At 44.3% G+C, this 22,377-nt stretch overlaps 1 protein-coding gene across 3 annotated transcripts; it reads left to right on the top strand.

The window, feature by feature from the left end:
• Nucleotides 1-2,047: 2,047 nt before the first annotated feature.
• On the top strand, nucleotides 2,048-16,882 carry ATMIN (ATM interactor). 3 transcript variants are annotated; one of them, XM_032324846.1, is made up of 5 exons: nucleotides 2,315-2,403; nucleotides 3,687-3,993; nucleotides 11,407-11,532; nucleotides 12,303-12,502; nucleotides 13,170-16,882. In XM_032324846.1, exons 4-5 carry the CDS (start codon nucleotides 12,309-12,311, stop codon nucleotides 14,980-14,982), a joined length of 2,007 nt encoding a protein of 668 aa, XP_032180737.1. In that variant the 5' UTR covers nucleotides 2,315-2,403; nucleotides 3,687-3,993; nucleotides 11,407-11,532; nucleotides 12,303-12,308; the 3' UTR covers nucleotides 14,983-16,882. The 3 variants fall into 3 exon arrangements, with proteins under 3 accessions (XP_032180736.1, XP_032180737.1, XP_032180738.1); XM_032324845.1 differs by lacking the exon at nucleotides 3,687-3,993 and having other exon boundaries at nucleotides 2,048-2,403; XM_032324847.1 differs by lacking the exons at nucleotides 2,315-2,403; nucleotides 3,687-3,993 and adding an exon at nucleotides 7,966-8,145.
• The last annotated feature ends 5,495 nt before the right edge of the window (nucleotides 16,883-22,377 follow it).

The raw sequence follows: 22,377 nt of genomic DNA on the forward strand, positions 1-22,377 counted from the left end.
TTGCTTGGCACCTGAAGCCCTCTATTAGGTCTGCACAGAGGCTCTGCAGGTTCCTAGATGGATTCTCACAGGCTCACAGCCCTCCTTGGTGCTTGGCAGTGATATGCAGTTAGAGCCTGAAAAGGAAGACACTAATCGTAATATCCAGCCATAGTAGAATCATTTGAGGCTGTACCCTACGGCCCTCTCAGACAGAGGTACCTACTTAAGGAAATGAGAATACATGGAACTCTTTATCTGTTATGTACTTGATGTTCAGTCGGCCCTCAGTTCTTCTTTAGGAGGAATGATTCTTTAAATACAATTTGGTGTATTCCATGGAGGAGGTGAGTTCAGTTTCTTCTTAGGCCGCAGTCTTGCACAGGAACTTCTGTTATGTACTTGATAATCCAGGGACACATACTGCATTCAGATGCAGCCTTGGGGACAGATGGATCAGTAAGTGTAGACTCAAAGACCTCTACTGCCAAAGGACTTTATGGCACATTAGGTAGGGTCTCCAAAAATGAATAGCTAACCTTTTTGGAGTACTTGCTATGTCGGTCCTAAGTATTTTATGTGCATTATCTTATTTTCACCACAATCCTATAAGGCAGGCAGCATTACTAGTCTTATTCCACTCAAGTGAATGCCAAAGCCGATGCTAGTAAGTGGCTGAGCTCACATTAACCCCGGGCATTCAGATTTGAGAGCCTGCACTCTGAGACATGCCAAAAGAAACAAGAGCCTGTAGGTGCTATCCCCCACACACATAGCTGTAGAGTTTGTTTGTTTGTCCCCCAGTACTTTTAAAAGCAAAAGTAATTTCTGTGATAGGCAGAATAATGCCCCCTACTCAAAGATGTCCATATCCTAATCCCTGAAATCTGTAAATACATTACAAGGCGAAGGGACTTGCAAAGGGGAGATTATTCTGGACTTCCTGAATGAAGTCACTGTAATCAGAAGGATCTTCAAAAGTGGAACAGCAGGGGAAAATGTGGAACAGAAATAGGAGAGATCTGAGGGAGAACAAGTCCATGATATGATGAATACTCAACTCACCATTACTGACTCTGAGAAGCTGGAAAAGGCAAGTAAGCAGATTCTTCTGTAGAGCCTCCAGGAGAAATGCCGCCCTGCCCACACTTTTATCTTAGGGTAGTACTTGTGTCAGAACTCTGCCACAATCTGCGTTGACTAAAGCCACTAAGGTGGTGGAAACTTGTAACTGCAGCAATAGAAAACTAGTATGGCTTCTGATACATGTAAGTTAGCAGTTTTCACATAAAAACCTTGAAAAATAAATCTAGCAACACCAAAGATGAGTAGCATCCTTTAAACAAAGGATGGGTTTTTCATTTCACCAGTCCTCCCTTCTCTCCCTTGGTCTAGCTAGTCCGTCCAAGTATTTAGGTTTTGGAACCCTGCCCTGAGTCATACTGTCTCCTAAGTAGTAGTATGTCTTCAGCAGTGAAGAGGCAAAAACAAAAAAGATAACAGGCAAGTAAATCCAGTCTCCCTTAAAATGATTAACTCAACCATAGCAACTTACTTATTTGTACAATGCGACCTGGGGCTAGTTTCTTCTCTGCAAAATGGGGTAACACTTACAGTACATACCCGTGACACCTGTTTTTAGGACAAAATGAGATACAAAGTGAAAAGTGCCTTCCCCGAAGTCTAGCACATGGTAAACCCTCAATGAACAATAGATGTAATTAACATACTATTGCCTCTCCTGCCATTGAATATTTGGGTTGTTTCTAATATTTGGGGAAATAAAGTTCCTGATCGTATTGCTTTTTCTTCTATACAATTAATGCCCAATGTTAAGTTTTCTGGGAAGATGAAAATGAATCAGTGGGACCAATACCTTCCACCTGTTCCCAAGAACCCCTGTGAAGTTTCATAACCCTCTTGCCTCAACGGGCGGCGGCTTCCCGCAGACACGCCTTCCATGGCCGGCAGGGGGCGCCGCGGCCGTCCCGGTCCCGCCGGATGCTAATGAGGCCGGCGGCCCCGCCCCCTGCCGGAAGTGGCTGCGGCGGGAGGCGGGGCCTGTTCGTTCGGTTCTTCTGCCGTGCGGGAGCCATGGCGGCGTCTGAGGCGGCGGCGGCGGGGTCCGCGGCTCTGGCCTCGGGTGTCCCGACCGCCCCGACGGCCGCGAGGGGAGCCGCCGCCGCCGCCTCGGGCCCGTGGGGGCCCCCCGGACGGCTGAGGGGCAGCCGGCCGCGGCCCGCGGCGGCGAGACAGCAGCCCGCGGGTCCCGCGCCTCCGGCCCGGGAGCTGATCCAGCCGTCGGTGAGCGAGCTGTCCCGGGCCGTGCGGACCAACATCCTGTGCACCGTGCGCGGCTGCGGCAAGATCCTGCCCAACAGCCCGGCGCTCAACATGCACCTGGTCAAGAGCCACCGCCTGCAGGTGAGCCCGCCGCGGAACGGCGCCTCCCCGGGCCTGGCGCTCCGGGGCTTGGGCGCGGGCTCGGGCGTGCGGGGCGTGCGGGATCCCGGCCCGCGCCCGGGATTGCGCCGTGTGTGTGTGTGTGTGTGTGTGTGCGCGCGCGCGTGTAGCCTCGCCGGCTGGCGTCCACCCACAAAACGGGCCAGACCGGCCAGGGAGTCCCGGCGGGGCAGAGTGGGCGCCAGCACGCAGGGACACCCAGTAGAAAACACTGTGTCATGCCCCTCCGCGGTGGGGCTCGGACGAGCCGGGACTGCTGGCCTCTGGCTTCGCGGCCCGGGCATTCGACGCAGGGACCTCGCTAGTTCCAGTAACTTGCGGAGGCCCGTCGCGTCCTCATCCTGCTGCTGAGGAGCGGATTGCGCAGCCGGACCGGAGCAGCAGTTGAAACCCGGTGTGCGCTTGTCCAGCCCGAGCGCTTTCCACCACACCCACAGTACCTGCGAGAGGCCTTCAGCTTCTGCCCGGCTTTTAAAAGGGCGCCGCAGCTCTGCCTCGCTTTCCCAGTGTGGGTAGAATCGGGTGTGCCCAGGAGGGAGACGTAAGGGGCATTGCCCGAGGACTTCGCTTAAAAAGGGAGCCCGTACGTTAACATGACAGTCGTGGGACCGTCCCTTCCTCGGTCTGTGACGTGGGGCCGTGATTTTTACCCCTCAGTGCGCGTCTATGGAGAGCTCAGCTCCCCGAAAATCCAGAGGTCCGGCCCCACCCGACACCTGTTAAGTCCCAATTTCCCCGTCGTTACAACGGGCAGTTTCCTCCCCCCGCTCCTTACTCGCTTCTCTCCGTGTCGACAGTGACGGAATTCCGAAGCGTGACACTCGCAGCAGTTTTGTGAATGTAGCTTTGGATGGGCTGAACGCCTCCGGGAGTACGTGTTGCAGGTTCTGTCTGCCCTTCACGGAGATCCTCCTTGGAGACCTCCTTAGAATCGGGCTTCCGGGGAGAATTTATCAGAGGTTGTAGTTTCTAGTGGCCCAAACATTGGTGCCCATGAGAGGCCGACCCCGTCGGGCACCGGCTGAACAGATGCAGCACGGGTCCCCCGTGAAGATGAGGGAGCCGGGCCAGGAGGTGTGCTGGGGGGGACCCTGCAGGTGGGGCTGCTGTTTTCCTCAGAACCGAGGCCGTTTCTTCCAGGCCTCGAGTGCAGTACCTGTTCCGTGGTCTTTGGGAATGGTCTTCGACCTTGTGTTTTCTCTATCATACTAAATTTCAACGAAATTCTTCCTTTTTATTTTGAGTGGGTGAACCACATGTTTGCAGAAATTCTACATGCCTTGATTCTCTGGGCTCACAGACAGCGGCCGTCGCCCACCTCTCCTACCGTGTCCTCACTGAGAACCAGCCAGGACACTTCACATCTCTGAGCCCAAGAGAAGCTGCCCGTCTGGCCAGGACTGGATTGGTCCAGAGATTGACTCTCACAGTTTTATTGTCCTTTTGTCTGGAGTTCCTGTCTGGAGCTCTTTCACTCTCAAGACTTTGCGAAGCATCTGTTGAGCACAAAGATACCATTTACTCTTCAGGACTAGCGTGATAGCATAGGAGGTCTATTTCTAATTATGTTTTTAAAAGATGTTAAGTTTAGGAATATCTAGAGATACCCGTACATTTACAAAATGCACAAACACATACAATATACGGTGCACATACAAAGTATAATGAGATTAAAAAGGAGGCGTATGTTTGAGGCAGATAAAAATTTTGATAGTCAAATTTTTACCCGGACTTTTCAGAGCGGCAGTATCCTCCCTTGCTTAGAACCTATGTGAAGTCATTCTCCCAATTCTAAGCCGGTTTTCAGATTTCTCTTGTCTAAACCCAGGACAGTGCCCTCCAGATCCCTTTCTGAACTAAAAATGTTGAAGGGAAAAGTGGACTCTCCTGATTTTCCTTCATAGGTCATTAGGGAGACTTGTTTCAGGAGGAATTAAAGGAATCTCACCCAGAACCATCATTATTTTTGTTTTTTATTTTTTTCTTGTCGGAGAGGCTCACTTTGCTGCCTTGTTCTGCCTTTCTAACCACAGCACTCAGCCAACCATGAGCATCTGCTATATGGGAGGAAAGGGGTTCATTTTCTTTCACGAGCGTGACCTTCGTGACACAGCAGCCTTTGTGTACCTTTACGGAGGTGCCCCAGTGGGGTGAATCTCTTACTCTCCGTCTGCATCCTGAGGAGAAGGCTCTTGAGTTCAAACATTACTCTTGACACTTGTTGTTTTCAAAGTATTGGGAGGAGGGAGGGAGGAGGAGGAGGCCTGGGGAGAAGAGCTGCCTGGGAGCTCCCCGTGGTTTTGAAAGCTTTTTGGAGCTACTCGGGTACCAGTCGAGTGCCTGCCTACTTACTGCTCTGAAGGTAGTCTGAGTTTAGCTGCTCGGCAGGTTTGCATAATATTCAGTGGGAATTTTTCCTGCTCGTTCTCTTGGTTACCGCCACTTGCAAAATTCTAGTTTCTTTCCTAGTTTTTATTTTTTCTGGGTTATGATACTCTTTTATCCCCTTCCCCATTAGTTGCTGTATGGTCCTTATTTTATTCTAGACTTTCTTCACAGGGTACCCTGTCCCCAAACAAATATTCCCTTCTTAATGTAAATAATTAACCAACCCTTCTGAAGGATAGTGGTTAAGAATAGGGATTGGATTGTAAGGTGTAGGGACAGCTGTGTTTTGGTGTTATGCGGGTTCTTAAGATACGTGTCTCTATTTCATCTCCCGGTAGGAAATCTCCTCCTAGGAAATCTCCCTTGCCTACAGGGGGATTCCTGAGGAAATGAAAGCTGGGGATTAAGGAAAAGGAAGAGTAGGAGTAAATGGACATTTCTCAGAGATTCTTTTATTTCTTGTTTGAAAGCAGTGAAGGGGACAGGTGGGCCCTTAAAGAACCTCTAACCCAGCAGCATTTTTATTTTTGAAACCTGGCTTAAAGGATTTGTTCGGTCCAGGGTTTGCTTTTAATGACTTGCAAGGAAATTTGTTTTAAGGAAAAAACAAAGGAAAAGAAAGTTTCCAGGTCATTCTGCAGGCCATATTATACAAAGACCTGCAATTTTAAATTTACAGTAAGAAGACAACAGAGCGAACTGATTTTCTTCTTGGATGCTTTCTGTGAAGGCAGTCAGGTGCTGGTATAGTTAAAGTGCCTTTTTTTTCCCCACCAGTTTTTGCCACTGTTCTTAAAATCTTTTCCTTTTACCCTTTCTCCTTAAAGTGCATCCTTACTCCTGGTTTTCTCTTCTTCCATGTGTTTACTTTTTTCCATCTTGTTTTTTATTATTTCCTCTCACAGATTTTTCCCCCCAAATTCTTTTAGTTAAAATGTTTCATAAACATTTTTGAAATGCTTGGTGTTTTTTTTTTACTTTAAAATGTTTTGTGTAACAGGTACCCAAAAACGGAATGCAAAACATGAAGTATTTTTTGTGTTCTCTTTTTAGTCATGCATACAAAAGATGAAGTACAAGAAGTCTGGTGAATTTTGTTTTTGAACATAGATAGAGGATACCAGAACAAAACATGACTCTCACTGCGGTTCATGTGGTGTTGTGCCACCCCCATTTCTTATCTCCCCCATCCTCATCTCAGCCATCCTGTCTTTTTTTTTTTTTTTAAGATTTTACTTATTTATTTGACAGAGATCACAAGTAGGCAGAGCAGCAGGCAGAGAGAGAGGAGGAAGCAGGCTCCCCGCCAAGCAGAGAGTCCAATGCGGGGCTTCATCCCAGGACCCCTGAATCACAAACCTGAGCAGAAGGCAGAGGCTTCCCACTGAGCCACCCAGGCACCCCCTCCAGCCATCCTGTCTTTTGAGTTTATTGTCTCAGGACAGGAAGGCCCTGGAACTGGGATGGGGAGATGGTGATAGGGAGGGTGAGGAGTTGGCCCTCAGAAAGCAGGAAAGTGAACGCTCTCAGATTGTTGCCATTCCTGTAATAAAGGCCACCAGGGGATGGTTGGTGTCCATTACAGCTGTCTTTAGTGTTTCATCCTAGTGCATGATACAGTTTTGGCTTTGATGGCCACGTGAACATGTTCAGTATAATGCTCCCAGTTTTTATTGAACATTTACTCTGTCCAGACATTGCCAAATGCAACAGATGATACAAATACTTTCTTCCCCTTGAAAAGGTTTGGGGGATTTCAAGTAGTTCCATTAGACAAAACAGGTAAGTAACAGAAGAGAAAGGCAATTCGAAGTATTTATAGTAAGGGACTTGAATGTCTCAAGCTAGAGCAATTTGGACCCAGCAAGATATGAGGTGCCACTAAAAATGTTCAAGTGAGGTAATGGCATGATCAGAGCTATACTTTAGAAAAATGAATCTGGCAAAGTGAATGAAAAAAAGATTGAAGTTCTAGAAATGAGTCAAGAGGCTAATGATTAAAGTCCAAACAGAGTCATCATGACTTGAACTAATGATGTAACAGTGAAAACGGAAAGTTGAGGGAGGTGGTGGAAGACACGTAAAGAGAAGGGACTAATTGCCAAAATTCGGAATCTAGCAGGATGTTCACCAGTAGGTGAATGGATAGATGAACTGTGGTACCTCCAGAGAATGGCATATTACTCAGCACTAAAAAAAAATGAGCTATCAAGCCATGAAACGACGTGGCAGAAGTTCAGGTCAGGAGTATACTCGATGAAAGCAGCTAATATGAAGAGGGTACCTACTGCATCATTCCAACTGTATAACTTTCTGGAGAAGGCAAAAAAGATTAGTCCTTGTCATGTGGGTTTAAGGGAATATTAGGAATAGGTGTAAGCACAGAGGATTTTTAGGGCAGTGAAAATACTGTGTGATTGTGTAACAGTGGATGTTTATCATTACACACTTGTCAAAAGCCACAGAATATACAACAGCAGCAATGAACTCTAATATAAACAGTGGATTTTTGGTGATACTGATGTGCCAATGTAGGTTCATTGATTGGAACAAATGTACCACTCTGGTAGGGGATAATGTTAATAGCGGAACAGGCTATTCATGTTTGGGGAGGGAGGGATATATGGGAAATCTCTGTGCTTTCTGCTCAATTTTGCTGTGAACCTAAAACATCTCTAAAACGTTAACTTTTTTTAAAAAGTGAAGTGAACATGTCTTTGAGAACATGATTGGGAGTTTAAAAGGGGATAATAAAAGGGCATGGTAGGGGTGCCCGGGTGACTCAGTGGGTTAAGGCCTCTGCCTTCAGCTCAGATCATGATCCCAGGGTCCTGGGATCAAGCCCCGCATAAGGCTCTCTGCTCAGCAAGGACCCTGCTTCCTCCTCTCTCTCTGCCTGCCTCTCTGCCTACTTGTGATCTGTCAAATAAATAAATAAAATATTTTAAAAATGGGGGGGGGCATGTTAGGGCACCTGGTTGGCTCAGTCTAAGTGTCTGCTTTGGCTCAGGTCATGATTCCAGGGTCCTAGGATTGAGTCCCGCATCTGGCTCCCTGCTCTGCGGGGAGCCTGCTTCTCCCTCTGTCTCTCTCTCTCTCTCTCTCTCTGTCTCTCATGAATAAATAAATAAAACACTTAAAAATAAAAATTAAGTTTTTAAAAAGGCATGCAAAGCAGAGTTGAGAGTGTATTAGAAGTGAGCATGAATTTTGTAGTGACCTTGTAGGCAATTTTGTGGAGCATCTGAACAGCCTGGAACGTACACAGGAGTCATGTCCCTGGCGTATCACTAAGAGGAATTTGATGATTGTCAGGTGAATGAAGAATTTCTCAGTCTTAATATTCTCCCCACATGTCGTTTTTTCTTGCTAATAACACTAGTTGGAAAAATATCAAGTTAACAAAGTATTTCATTAAAAAGAAACAAAACACTAGGTGAACTGGTGAGTAGGAATGAGTTTGGTGATAAGAGACCATGTCAGTTGTCACTAAAGCTAGTAGCTACCAGTATTTTAACAGAGAGCCTTTCAGTCTGACTTTCACAAAGACAGTAATTTAATGTAAAGTACTGGTTTATATTAGATCTTTGGCATTAAGTTGGTTGGCAGAAAGCAAAAGAAGAAACGAAACTCTATATAACAAATAGCAATAATAACTAATTGAGTGATCACATGATAAGCACTGTGTTAATGACTAAATCCCCACAACAACCATGAAGCAGATCCTGTTTTACCTTCTTCACAGGTAAGGAAACCAAGGCAGTTCATTTTCTCAAGGTCACAAGAAAGTGGCAAAGTAGAGAATTCAAACTACGGCAGTCCACATTCCAGAACCCAGGGGTTTAACCACTATGCAAGGGGTTCCAAAGCTAGACTGTATTTTCGGATTATGTGGGGAGACTTAAAAACCAAGTATGGATCCCTAATCCCCCCCACTCCAAACTAAAGTGTCTCCTGTGATTTTTCAGACTCCAGGGTTGAAAACCACCACCCTACGCTGGACTGCCTTTCAAAAAATGCCAGTTAGCAGGCAAATGCTCTCTTCTTTAAGCATTAAGACAATACCAAGAGGTGTACAGAATAGTCTCTTCCCTTTAAGAAAGTTAGTTGGAGAGAAAGAATTCTGGGGGAAAAATGGTAATATTTAAAATAGCTTAAGTTTCATTATCTCAGAATTCAAACAGGAAACAGATCTCTACATCTGGGTGGTGGTGAGCAGAACAAGGGAGTGTTGTTTATTGAGGCTATGATCTGGGCTTGGCTTTATGCTAATCCAATACAAGATCATCTTGAGAGTTAACTACTGTATCTATCTCAGAAATGAGTAAACTGACTCAGAGAGGTTAAGGCAACAACCCTAACTGGTAGAAGTGGTTTGTAGGTTTTTCAATGCCAGGTGCTTTTTCCACCATCGCAGTCTGCCTGAAGAGAGCCAGGAGAATGTAGGGCAAATTGGGCCTTCATAGACTGTGCAATTGGAAGTGGGAAGAATGTGAGGCTGAGTAGGGTGGTGTATGAAAAGGGAACAGAAAAAGATACGGCTATAATGGGAGATTTGAGGCATAACACAGTTAGGTGATACATACAAATAAGTTTTCAGAATGTCACATTTGTTATAACATTAGAAGAGGAAGGAAAATTATGTAAGAGACCATGTAAATAACCCAAGTGAATATGAATATCTGGGCAGTATGGCGCAGTAGGATTGGAAAAGAATGGACCAGTGTGGAAGACATGGAGGACTAATTGAATTTGATATGGAAAGATAAATTATGTTGTTTAAAAATAAAACAAGAACAGCTTCTTTTCCCTCTAAATGAGTGGACACAAACTCAACAAGGTCAACATGTTCCTCTTGAGATCCACTGGGAAGGCAAAGGGAAGGAGTCTTAGCCACGTGATTATTCATTTCTCACTTCTCCAGAAGCACTACTGGTAGAGAGGGAAGTGGACATGTTCCAACAGTATTGAATCCTTGCTAATCAGAACACTAGATGACCAGGATACCTACCTGAGCGCTGCAGCAACAGCTGAGGCCTGAGTCAAAGGGAAGTTCTACCCCTTCCACTTAGACCTCAGTCTGTATTTTCTGATTATGTTCTTCTTTCCAGCTCATCTCTTAACTCAGGCAAAAGATCCAGGGGAGGGGCATCCCATGATAGCGACCCAAAACTATTCCCTCCAGCAACAGGGATTCCCTTTACACCAGCAAGAACCCCGCATGGTTGACCCCAAGAGAGCGACTGACCTGACCTTTTCTGCCTGCCTGCCCGTATCCACTGACCTTTGTCCTACATTTTCCTTACATAAACCTGAAAGTATTTTCAGCACTTTGGAGACAGTCATAGAGAAGTTAGTCCACTATCTTCCTGGTACTGGATTCACTGAAATAAATCCCTTTTCTTGTGTCACCACCACTTGTCTCACTACCTTTGTGGTGAGTGGCCAAAGTTGGTCTCTTTTGGGACCCCCGGAACCAGGTGCTCTTCTACCCTTGAGCCCTGGTTACATGAATACATCTCTAGTTGTTTCCAGTGACCTGTCAAGAGGTCCTTCCCCACCCCACCCCACCCCCTTTAGGGCCAGACAGGAATTATGCTGGAGGTCATAGGTGTGTCACACCTGCAGTATGTGAGCTTATCATGGGCGCCAGGACAGAGCACTCCAAGCTAAATGAAGTCACGAGGTATTTTAAACTCCCAGCCAAAAAGACAATCACATACTTAATAACAAAGGATGATTAGGATTATATGAGTTAATATTATATATGTGTGTATATATATATATATAAGTTGTGTCAGCTGCCTTCACCTACTTCAGGGGTTTAAGGATCAGAGGAAGTCAGGGTGCCAGGAGGAAGGCCTGAAGAACAGAGTCAAAGGAGGGGTTTTTTAGGGGCTCCCAATAATTGAGGGTGGGGTAGAAGGGAAGGGAAGAATTAGGGTGGTACCAAAATGTTGAGCCTGAGAAATGGAATATACCACTTACAAACAAAGAAAGCTGGCTTTAAGGACAGAAATTTTAAGTTTAGAAGGAGGAGTTTTAAAGGAATGGATAGAAACTTTTAAACAACATGGAGGGGTTTTTGGTTTTGAAAAAAAAAAAATTTTAAGATTTTATTTATTTGAGGGAGAGCGAGAATGAGAGAGAGAAAGAGAGCGAGCGAGCATGAGAAGGGGGTTGGTCAGAGGGAGAAGCAGATTTCCTGCTCAGCAGGGAGCCCGATGTGGGATTCTATCCCTGGACTCCAGGATCATGACCTGAGCTGAAGGCAGTCGATTAACCCACCGAGCCACCCAGGTGCCCCTGTTTTGAAAAATTTTTACAGATTTATTGAGCTACAGTTTGATTCACCGTAACATCTACCCATTTTAAGTGAAAAATTTAATTATTCAGTAGATCCACATAGTTGTGCCAGCAGCACGACAATCATTTTAGAACATTTTTATCTCCCCTAAAAGATCTCTTATGCCCATCTTTAGTCATTCCTTGTTTCTGGTCCCAGTCAGTTCCACTGGTTTGTTTTGTTTTGTTTTGTTTTTTAATAATTATGTAAAGTAATTTTTTCTTTTGCAGGATGGCATAGTAAATCCAACAATAAGAAAGGATTTGAAAACTGTACCGAAATTCTACTGTTGTCCCATTGAAGGATGTCCTAGAGGCCCTGACAGACCATTTTCTCAATTTTCTCTCGTAAAACAGGTATTTTATTTAAGTAGACTTCTCTGAAGGTGAAATGCAGGTGATACAAACCTAATGTGCATTCTAATCACTTACGAAACCATAACTGGAGAATTCTCAAATTCTGCCTGTGAGGATAGCCCTACCCGGGAGTCTCCGTGTTGGGGAAAACGGGAGTGGGGTTTAACAAGAGTGAAGGAGACGTGGCTTGTTCTGGAGAAGACGTCCAGAAGTGGGTTTGGAGAGAAGGGCGAGAAGACCGGTTCCACAGCAAATGAGAAATGTGTGCTCCACGTCTCTTGTGTGACTGTGTGCCTCCAAGGCCCGAGGAGCAAAGGCACAGAGGAAGAATTCTCTTAAGGAAGGATGAAGCCGCAGAAGTCAGGAAGAGTTCCGGAAGCAGCTGCCTTCGGAGGAGGGAGGGGCCCAGTGAGTGGGGAAAGAGGTCACGTAGGACTGGCAGGGACTGGCAGCTGAACTACTCTCCCGAGGGTTGGCTCAAGGGATCCTGAGAAAAGCCTGGCGGACTTTCTCCTGCCTGCAGCACTAGTTCGTAAACCCAAGTGGGTGCCATGAATTGCCACCAAAACAGGGTTCTCACTTTTCACAAAGCGGCAGTGACAGGGAGAAGGGGCGTGCGGTAAACTGCAGTTTGCCTGCTTTTCCATTCTTTTGATGTAGACCGCTCTCGCTTGTCCTGTAGACTCATTATTAATGCACGTACAGGGATGGTTTTTTCACATGTTCTGAGCAATGTGGTTTTCCACTTTGGTCTTCTGTGTTCTTCCTAGCACTTCATGAAGATGCACGCCGAAAAGAAGCATAAGTGCAGTAAGTGCAGCAATTCCTATGGCACGGAGTGGGACTTGAAAAGGCACGCCGAGGACTGCGGCAAGACCTTCCAGTGCACGTGCGGCTGTCCCTACGCCAGCAGAACTGCGTTACAGTCTCACGTCTACCGCACTGGCCATGAGATCCCGGCAGAGCACAGGTAAAGGGGAAGAAATGGTGGCCCGGGAGTCAGTCGCTATGGGAAGAATTTCAGACGAAACTCCTGGAAAGCCATTAGTGCAGGGAGAAAGGAGGACTCACAGCGAAAAACATGACGTGAAAGGGGGGAACTTTCGGAAAGGCGAACGGTACTAGCAAAGGATCCACATCTGTCTAACCTGGTTGTTCTTCCTTATTTCTTCCCAATTGAAAAGCCCAGCTTGAAGCATTTTTCATCAGAGGGATGTTATTAAATTGCTAAAGAGTTAAGTTTTATCATGAAACTGTACTTCATCTTAAAGGTCAAATTTATATTTGGAGTAATAGCTTCCTACTTTAGGAACAGTAAAAGTTGCATTATATAATCTGTTAGCTCCCTCGTGCTTATAGAGCTAAGCTGAGTACTAGAGTACTTAGAGGTATGCCCCGAAAAAGATGGGCTTCCTCCTTCCCTGCCTGCATGCTCCTCCACTTCTGCCCACCATATAGTAGTCCCAGTTGTCATAGAGGCACAGAAGGATGGATCTCCCCTCCCCTGGTGGATTCTGATCTCTGCTCTAGGTGTGGGGAACAGCATTTGTAAATAATTGAAGAGACTGCACCAGGGTTGAAGAAAGCTGCAGCCTAAACTCTTGTTTTTCTCTTGTTAACTCTGTCCTTGGTTTCAGGGATCCACCTAGTAAGAAAAGGAAAATGGAGAGCTGCTTGCACAGCCAGAAGTTGTCCAGTAAGACCACTGAGGCCTTGAGCACCCAACCAGCTGCAAGACCAGACACTCAAGAACTGGAAACTTCAGATATAAAGCTGGTCACTTCTTTTGAAGACTCTTGCAGCTCTAATGCCGGAAAGCAGACTCTTACAACACCTCCAAGATACCCTCAGAAGTTGCTTTTACCCAAGCCCAAAGTGGCTGTGGTGAAACTTCCTGTTATGCAGTTTTCTCCCATGCCTATCTTCGTGCCTACAGCTGACTCCTTGGCCCAGCCTGTGGTGTTGGGTGTCGACCACCAGGGTTCTGCCCCTGGCGCTGTGCACATACTGCCCTTGTCAATTGGAACCCTGATCCTCGGCCTCGATTCGGAGGCTGGCTGTCTGAAGGAAAGTCTCCCTCTTCCAAAAATTGTAAGTCCTATTGCCATGGAGCCAATTAGTACAGGCGTTCAAGTGAACTTGGGTAAGAGTCTGTCTAATCCTTTACAAGAACTAGGGAACACATGTCAGAAGAACAGTATTTCTTCAATCAACGTACAGACAGACTTGTCTTACGCCACGCAGCACTTCATACCTTCCACGCCGTGGGCTGGGCCTGATTCCTCTGTATCTTCTTGTTCTCAAACAGATTTGACGTTTGGTTCTCAAGTCTCCCTTCCCATTAGTGTTCATACGCAAACGTTTTTGCCCAGTTCCAAGGTGACCTCGTCCATTGCTGCTCAGACTGATGCGTTTATGGATGCCTGTTACCAGTCAGGTGGGATCTCCAGAGAAACCCAGACGAGTGGGATGCAAAGTCTGACAGATGACGGAGTACCAATGGACCAAGCTGTTATAGGTGGGGACATTTTTGAGAGCGTCCATTCATCCTACGGTGTTTCTACAGATAGTATTATAAGCAGCAGCTTAGTAGCAGAGACCGTCGCTCATGATTTGTTACCTCAGACCCACCCTAAGACTTTAAATCAAGATCTTGAGAAATCAGCACCAATTATAACCTTCAGTGCACAGCACAGCATGCTTCCTTCACAGAACATGACAGATAATCAGACCCAAACTATAGATTTATTAAGCGATTTAGAAAACATCTTGTCAAGTAATCTCCCCAGTCAGACACTGGACAATCGTGGTCTTTTGTCTGACACAAGTACCGGACCTGACCCCCAGCTCCCATCTGGCCCGACCCAGAATCCCGCAATTGATTTTGATATTGAAGAGTTCTTGTCTGCCTCAAATATCCAGACTCAAACTGAAGAGAGTGAGCTTAACACCATAACCACCGAGCCTGTCTTGGAATCGCTGGACATAGAGACCCAGACGGACTTCTTCCTTGCAGACACATCTGCTCAGTCCTATAGTTGCAGGGGAAATTCTAACTTCTTGGGCCTTGAAATGTTTGACACGCAGACACAGACAGACTTAAACTTCTTTTTAGACAGTAGCCCCCACCTGCCTCTGGGAAGTATTCTGAAACACTCCAGCTTTTCCATGAGTACTGATTCATCTGACACAGAGACCCAGACTGAAGGAATCTCCGCTGCTAAAAACATACCTGCTGTAGAGAGCAAAGTTCAGTTGAACAGTACAGAGACACAGACCATGAATTCTGGCTTCGAAACCCTGGGGAGCTTGTTCTTCACCAGCAACGAAACTCAAACAGCAATGGATGACTTTCTTCTGGCCGATTTGGCCTGGAATACAATGGAGTCTCAGTTCAGCTCTGTAGAAACCCAGACATGTGCAGAACTACACAGGGTCTCTGACTTCTAAAAGTGAAGTCCGAGTGTGCAACGGCATTGACGATTTTCTTCTGCGTTTGGAAAATGGAGAGTGGGACAACAGTGTTAACGCTATTAAATGTAGTTACTGATGCATTTACTTCAGTTCTTGGAGGGTCTTTGCCTTTTGTACTTGTAAACATGAAATTTGTGTATAAATGTGAGTGTATGATAAAGTGTAAGATGTTGGTCTAAATAATACTGTTTCTGTGTTGCCTACATTTGCCCTGTCATGGTTAGTCTTCCCATCTTCAAAACACAAGTGTATTTCATGCCTTTCAAACCCATCTAGCATTAGCTGAAGCCAAGCTTACCAGGTACTAGGGTACAGACTTTTCAGACCTTCAAAACACTTCAGTGGAAATGTGTCTTGCTTAACTTAAATTGCTCCTAAAATATTTGACAGTGCTTGTTAGAAATTCCTGTTTCCTGATAGTGAATCTAAAGAAATCAGATACCACACATCAGATGTAAAAGCCGGCGCTCAGATGGTGTGGGACTCATGCTGCCTACGGCTTCTTCTGCTTTGACATCCCGCTTTTTTTCTGACTTGAAGACAAAGGAGAACTACAGCCGTCTTTAGCTTCTGAGACCATCTCCATGTAGTCAGTGCCATTCTTCCTTTACATGAACTGAGACCAACCCACATGTACAGTACTTCCTCACAAGACTTGCTGCTGTACAATTACTGCTTCGAGAAGTAGCGGCAAGCACTTAGTGTAAATAGCGATCCTTCTAGTCCAAGTAACTGTACGTCATTCCAGCCGTGGAAACTCATTCTGGAGTGTGCCCTGGGAACATCCCTCCTGCTCTCCCCAGTAGGCAAGGGTGGTACTCCACAGCTGCTTCTCAAAATATGTACCCATAGGCTGGATCTGAGTTTTGTCTCTCTAAATGTTTAAAAAAAATAAGGGAAAGAGAAAAAGGACATCCCCCCCCCCCAGCTAAATTTCAGTGTAAAGTGATAGGGCAAGAGTGCAATCAACAGTTACTCTAAAGTGAATCTTCCCATCCACTTCTCATCTCTTCCTTGAATAAGGAAAGACATTGGGCTAGCAAGGATGTTATCTGTGCCTTGAGGATAGCAAGTATAGAAGAGATCCACCTAAGAAATGGTATTCTGCATTTTGTTGCTTTGTTTAGACGGCAAGACCAGTCTTCAAAGAAAAGGAGGTGAAGACCAGTTATGTCAGTGATCGAGGACATCCATGTTTTTAGATAGGAGCATGGTCATACCTGCTTTGGAGGTTAACTGTATTTAGGATTGTTGTCCAACTTTCAGCCAAGGAAAAAATCAGTGCAGCCTGTACATTTTCAAAGTTTATTAAGAAAAAGTTCCTTCTGTGGCACGCTTATGCTGCTGAAGGCTAAATCCTCAAAATAAAACTTAAGGTGTGGACTAATAACCCCAAATAAATAGATGATATTACTACTAATTCCTGTCCCATAGAAGAATAGTTGGTAGTGAATAAACATATCCTGGAGAGATGAACCCAACCTGGTAGATAAGAGTTTGCTTTGGTCACAGTGGCCTATGACTATGGGTTTCAAAACAAACATAAAGCCTTAACTAGAATTTCATTGTTTTAGAATTGTCACTGCCTTAATGTTTGAACATTGATTTAAATTCTCCCAGCAAAGGAGAGGTGCATGTTTGTTTATGGCTTTTTTGTAAATATAAATGCAGTGATCTTTGGCTTTAAAAAATTCGTTCCTGTGAAAATGTTTGTTAATTAATCCAGCCAGTAGAGTTATTTACAGAAAAATTGAGCATGTCATAGTTCTTTATGTACAAGAATTGTTTTCCCTCCCAAAAACCTTAGTTACCTGAATTGTCCTAAGATTATTCGTAATAACTGAAATTCAGTGATTAAAGAGAAGTGAGAATTCTACCTTTTTTGTGTGTGAATTCTTTGACATACTCATAATGTGACCTGTTTTGTTGCCTTGACTTTCACAAACCCATCATCTGCTGATAGTCACAGGATGCAATGGTGTGCCTAGTTATCTTCATAACTGTTTTACCTGTGTTCATGAAAATATACGAATAATTGTCCTAGTAGAAGAAAATGAAAAGACATGCCGTTACTAAACTTTCTATTTTGATGTGAAGTTTTTATCTGATAAAAGTAACACATCTTACGGTTTTAAGTTTTGGAAGGATTTCAAAGGAGATTACTCTACTTCATGCATTTGCTGAAGGCGACCATTTTATAACACGATGCCGTTTATCTTCGTAAATAATATAATTCTAGCTTACGAGCAAAAATAAGAGGGTTAGAATATGAGTAGTTCCTTAGTCAATGTATTTCTGATTCCTTGATATAAAGGGGAAATAAAAACAAATTTTTTGTAGACTTACCTGAAAGATGCTGAGTAAGGTTTGAAGCTTCTTTTTATCAGAAGAAAATATATCCATGTCAGTCCAGTTGTGAAGCTGTAGTCTTAGTAGTGGCAAATTGACAGGGTGATGCTTTCAAGTAATATATTATGGCCTCAGTTTTAGAAGGTTTACCTTAATTCCAGTCCAAAACTCACCAAAACTTGCCATCTAATACTGACTCTAAGCATTTACTCTGCTTTATTTCAAGCAATGCTTCTCACTCTGGTCCTCAGAAGCCTCTTAAAGAGGAGAGGAAATGTATACCTTTGGGGATTTAGGGACAAAGGCTTTGTAGTCTCAAGTATTCATTCCCATTGGAAGTGCTTTCAAGTGTCGCTTGGTAAGATTTGGTTCTGGGAAAGAGCATGTCGATCTTCTGGCTTCATACTCCCAACATCTAAAAGACTGTCAAAAGACATGGAGTTTCATCAAGATGTTGGCTAGTATAATGTAGTTACGGCCAAGAAGTAGTCCAGTAAATATGCTTGCTTTGCAGTGTTTCAACCCGAAGGGTTCTCTCAGTTGTATCAACAGTGTTGATGAGTAGACACGCCGATGTTTTAGCTTACATACCGGGAGAGGCAGGCTAAAGATGAAGGGGATTCCTAGGTTGTCAGTGTTCCCAGACTAACGTCTGTGGCCCTACATTTGATAACCTCTCTGTGTGAAAGGAGCAAATATCCAAACTATGTGAATAAATTCAAGCATTGTCTGTAATGCTTGAACTGGAAGAGTACCAATATTCATTCCTTTCAACAAACTGCAGGGAAAAAAACTCTAAATTTTGTATCGCCTTACTAATAACAAAATACACACATTTGTAACTTTGTGCTAAGTCCACAAAGTCAAAATAGTGAGGGCTGGTATAACAGAAACATTGCCTAGGCCCTGCCACTGACTTGGATCGTAACTATCAAGAAAGTTACTATTAAGGGACAGAAGGCTACAAAAAAGAAACAAGAAAACAATCGTAAAAAGTGATACTCATTTTTAGTTTATCAGTGAAGTGGTCAAATATTTGAGAAATATTTTTTGAAAAAATATATCTCCATGGTGACTTTGTTATTCTCAAAAGTATATATGCCATTTCAATGTGAACAAAGTTGTTTTGCTGTTTTGGGTTTTTTGTTTTTGTTTTTGTGTTTTTGTCATAAAGGCATGACCTTCTTCGCATGGCATGTGTCAGACGTTATTCCAAGCGTGGCATCTTTTACTGCTTTTGCTGGAAGCTTTTTTACTCTCTGCTTTCTGGTGCTCCATTGCTTTTTCCATCCCTTGTTTGGTTTTATGATTGCCTCTCAAACGTGTTTGTGTTTAGGATTGAATTTGTAAGTCATCCCCCTCTTTATCTTCTTTATCCTGTGCTGTAACGAGAAATTTAGTGACTTCAGAAAATGTAGAGCTTGTACTGTAATAAAAACGTGGCAGAAGTCAAAATATCTTAAGTAATCACAAAGGGTATTTAACCTTCCAGTGCCCTGCAGTAACCTCTCCCTATTGAAAGTGAGCCTTCAGGAGCACCTGGGCGGCCCAGGGGGTTGAGCCTCTGCCTTCGGCTCGCTTTATGATCTCAGGGTCCTGGGATCAAGGCATCGGGCTCTCTGCTCAGCAGGGAGCCTGCTTCCCCTTCTTTCTCTGTCCACTTGTGATCTCTCTCTGTTAAATAAATAAATAAAATCTTTAAAAAAATAAAAAAAATAAAGTGAGCCTTCAGAAATTAAGATTTTATGGTACACTTAAAAAAATAAAATACTTAGCGCACTAGCGTGAGGAGGGGGAGGACACAGAGGGAGAGGGCGAGAAGAAGACTCTGCTGGGCCCTACACGGTTTGATCTCCAGCCAAAATTAAGAGTGAGACACAACTGACTGAGTCACCCAGGCACCCCTTAAAGTACACTTTTTAGAAACCATCCAAACTTAAGCCAGCCATGCTTTGGGATTAATATGGGATTATTTATATTGCCTTACTTCAGTTCATGGGAACAATATTTGTTTTGCTAAATTTGAAAGTGTAGTGCTATTAATTGTAAGCTGCTGTTTGTTCTTTTTACCTTTTTGGTAAGACGTGTTCTATTTTAAAACCATTTAAATCACTGTTCTCTAACGTAAGTCTTCAGATTTAATGTTCTCTAGCTATCACAATAAGGATCTGACTTTCCATTTTCTTGGAATTATATGAGAGAAATCAGTCATGAGGAGTGAAACTAAGCCTTCATAGAGTCATGAACAGTATCAGAACTGGTGGTATTTATCTTGAATAAATGTTTGATTTCTGGTTTTCTTTAGAATACATGCAGCCTAAAATAAAATTGGTAAACAGTCCTATGGTATTAAAAATATGACTAGTTCATGGTATGTTTTCAAGTTAACAGTCAAAGTTTTCATAAGCAGAGATTGTTTCATTTTTAAAAATACACAGGGAAGAAACCTCTCTAGTTTGAGCTAAATCGAGAACAAGAACTATATTCATATATATGTGTGATGTATCAGTTTGCCAGGGGCAAAAGAGTGGTATATGCGCTATTAGCATATACATATATAATACTCATGCTGGTTTAGCATAAACAGTGAATGTTGAGAGTATTGCTTAAATAGTAGGGAATTCTGAATAATAGCATGTGTAAATACATCAGCTTATCATCATAGAATTCCCTTGAAAACCTTGCCAAAGCAATAATGCACGTTCTCAAAAGACAGAATATGGGAATATTGACGACTTTTCTGGACACCGGCTAAGTGGGCCCGCTATCATTATGAGATCATCTCAGAGAAAAAGCTTGTGGTTGCTTCCTTTTATGGGGAACCTAGGCAGGCACCACCAGAAGGCCTTGAAGAACCAAGACAACACGGAGAGCACCACAGGGCTTTAGATTCAGAGCACCTGTGCTTTCCAGGAGGCCGCAATCCAGGCATCGCCCACTTTTCCTTTGTCCCTGTGCCAAGGCTTGTGCTCGGTAAGTAAAACTGTCAGAGAAGCTGCAAACACAGAGATTGAATTCCCTAGAACATTGGTTCTCAACTAGGCTGATTTTGCCCTTGTGGCACTTGGTAATGTATGGAAGCATTCTTGATTGTCGCGACTAAGGGATACTACTGGCAGCTATCGGATAGAGGCCAGAGATGCTGCTAAGTATCCTACCCTGTACAAAACAGTCCCTACGAAGAATTATTCAGTCCTGTTACAAAGGAAGGAGAAAAAGATCTTTCTTTGACACTCGTGCATTTGCCCAGGATAAAGAGAATAATTAATTCCCAGAAGGGGCCTAGCACTCTTAGTGTCTTGTAACTTTAAAGGCATTGTTGTATTGTGTGGCTGGTAGTAGAGCTTGGGGCAGAGCTGAGTCTGGACATCAGGAGCCCAGCACTGAGTCTCCTGGCACCAGCGTCCCAGTAAGTTTGGCCGACTGGTAGAGTATTCCCTGGGGTACCAGCGACTGCCCTGATACACCCTCGGTCATAGCCACAGGAGCCCCTCTGTTTATTCCCCACCTTGCTTCTCAGTAGCCCCTAAACTGCAGCACCAAGGTTGCACCTGACCCAAACCCGGACACCCCAAAAATCCCTAAATGTAAGACCTTCTCCAGTTGTGCATTTGGCCTTGGCCAGCTGGGGATTCCCAGAGAGATGGGCTGGGCTTCTGTGATCTCTCCAGGTCTTAAAGCTCTTCAATTTGGAGGCAGGAAGAGAAAGCCCATTTGATTCTGGGTTCCAATCATTTTATAGCACGGTCCTTCAAGTACAGGTAAATTTCATGAAAGGGGGCCACGTCCAGAATAAAGAGAGTACAGCTAAAAATTAGGGAATGTCTCCCTGAGTAGCCAGAGTCTTACGTACTTGACCAAACATAGCCCGACCTTATTTCCGATTTAGTCTTCCTCTTGCCCTTCGGAAGTGCAACCCCTGCATCTCTGTCAGGAAACATTCTGTCTATCCAGGTTTCCTGCCCCTCAGGTCCTCCCTGCCATCACCCAAACCCCCAGCAGCACCCCCAGGCCTCAACCCAACCTCACCCAGAAGGTGACCTCAGGCCCTGCAGAAGCCCTGTGTCAGGTGCTGCCACAGTTCCACTTGATGATTTTTTAAAGTTTTGAGAAAAATAGGGGTTTGGAAAATTTGATTAATGAGACATCCAAAACTAATAGAATGAGAGATGAGAGATAGCTCTCCATGCGTGGTTTAGAGAGGACTAAAGGATCCAAAACCTAACTAAGACCATCACCCTGAGGTAGGAAGAGGGCTGTTGCCGTCGTTATAACATGCTTACTGCCCTTCAGTGGCAGAATTTCGCCTGAAAGGACATCCTGATTTAATCTGAATGGAAATGGGCAAAACCTAGAGTGATTTTATCAACAGAAAACAAGCTAAACCCAGGCTGATGGAAATAAGATCCCAGCGGGGCTTAATCACGTTAACTGAAAAACTAACAAAAGAGATGCCCAAGGCAAAACCCTCATATCTATCTATTCATAGAGGACTCTTAGTCAATATTTTGCTAGCCAAACTAATTATTTGCTCAAAACAAAGGATACTACACATCTTGAAATTTGGGCAGTTCCTTTGTTCAGATCAGCCCTCCTCTTAATTCGAAATCATTATGTTTACCCTAAAATCTATAGAATTTATAACCCTTATCTCAACAAAAAGGTCTTTCTTAAGAAAGAAATATTTTGGGGGGCACCTGGGTTGGCTCAGTGGGTTAAAACCTCTGCCTTCGGCTCAGGTCATGGTCCCAGGGTCCTGGGATGAAGCCCCGCATCAGCCTCTTTGCTCGGCGGGGAGCCTGCTTCCCCCTCTCTTTCTGCCTGCCTCTCTGCCTACTTGTGATCTGTCAAATAAATAAATAAAATCTTAAAAAAAAAGAAAGAAAGAAAGAAATATTTTGGGGGTGTCTGGGTGGTTCAGTCGATTAAATATCTACCTTTGGCTCAAGTCATGATCCCAGGGTCCTGGGATTGAGTCCCTTATAGGGGTCCTTGCTCAGTGGAGGGTCTGCTTCGCCCCTT

Source organism: Mustela erminea, chromosome 19, assembly GCF_009829155.1.
Source record: "Mustela erminea isolate mMusErm1 chromosome 19, mMusErm1.Pri, whole genome shotgun sequence".
In the NCBI taxonomy this organism is placed as follows: Eukaryota; Metazoa; Chordata; class Mammalia; order Carnivora; family Mustelidae; genus Mustela; species Mustela erminea.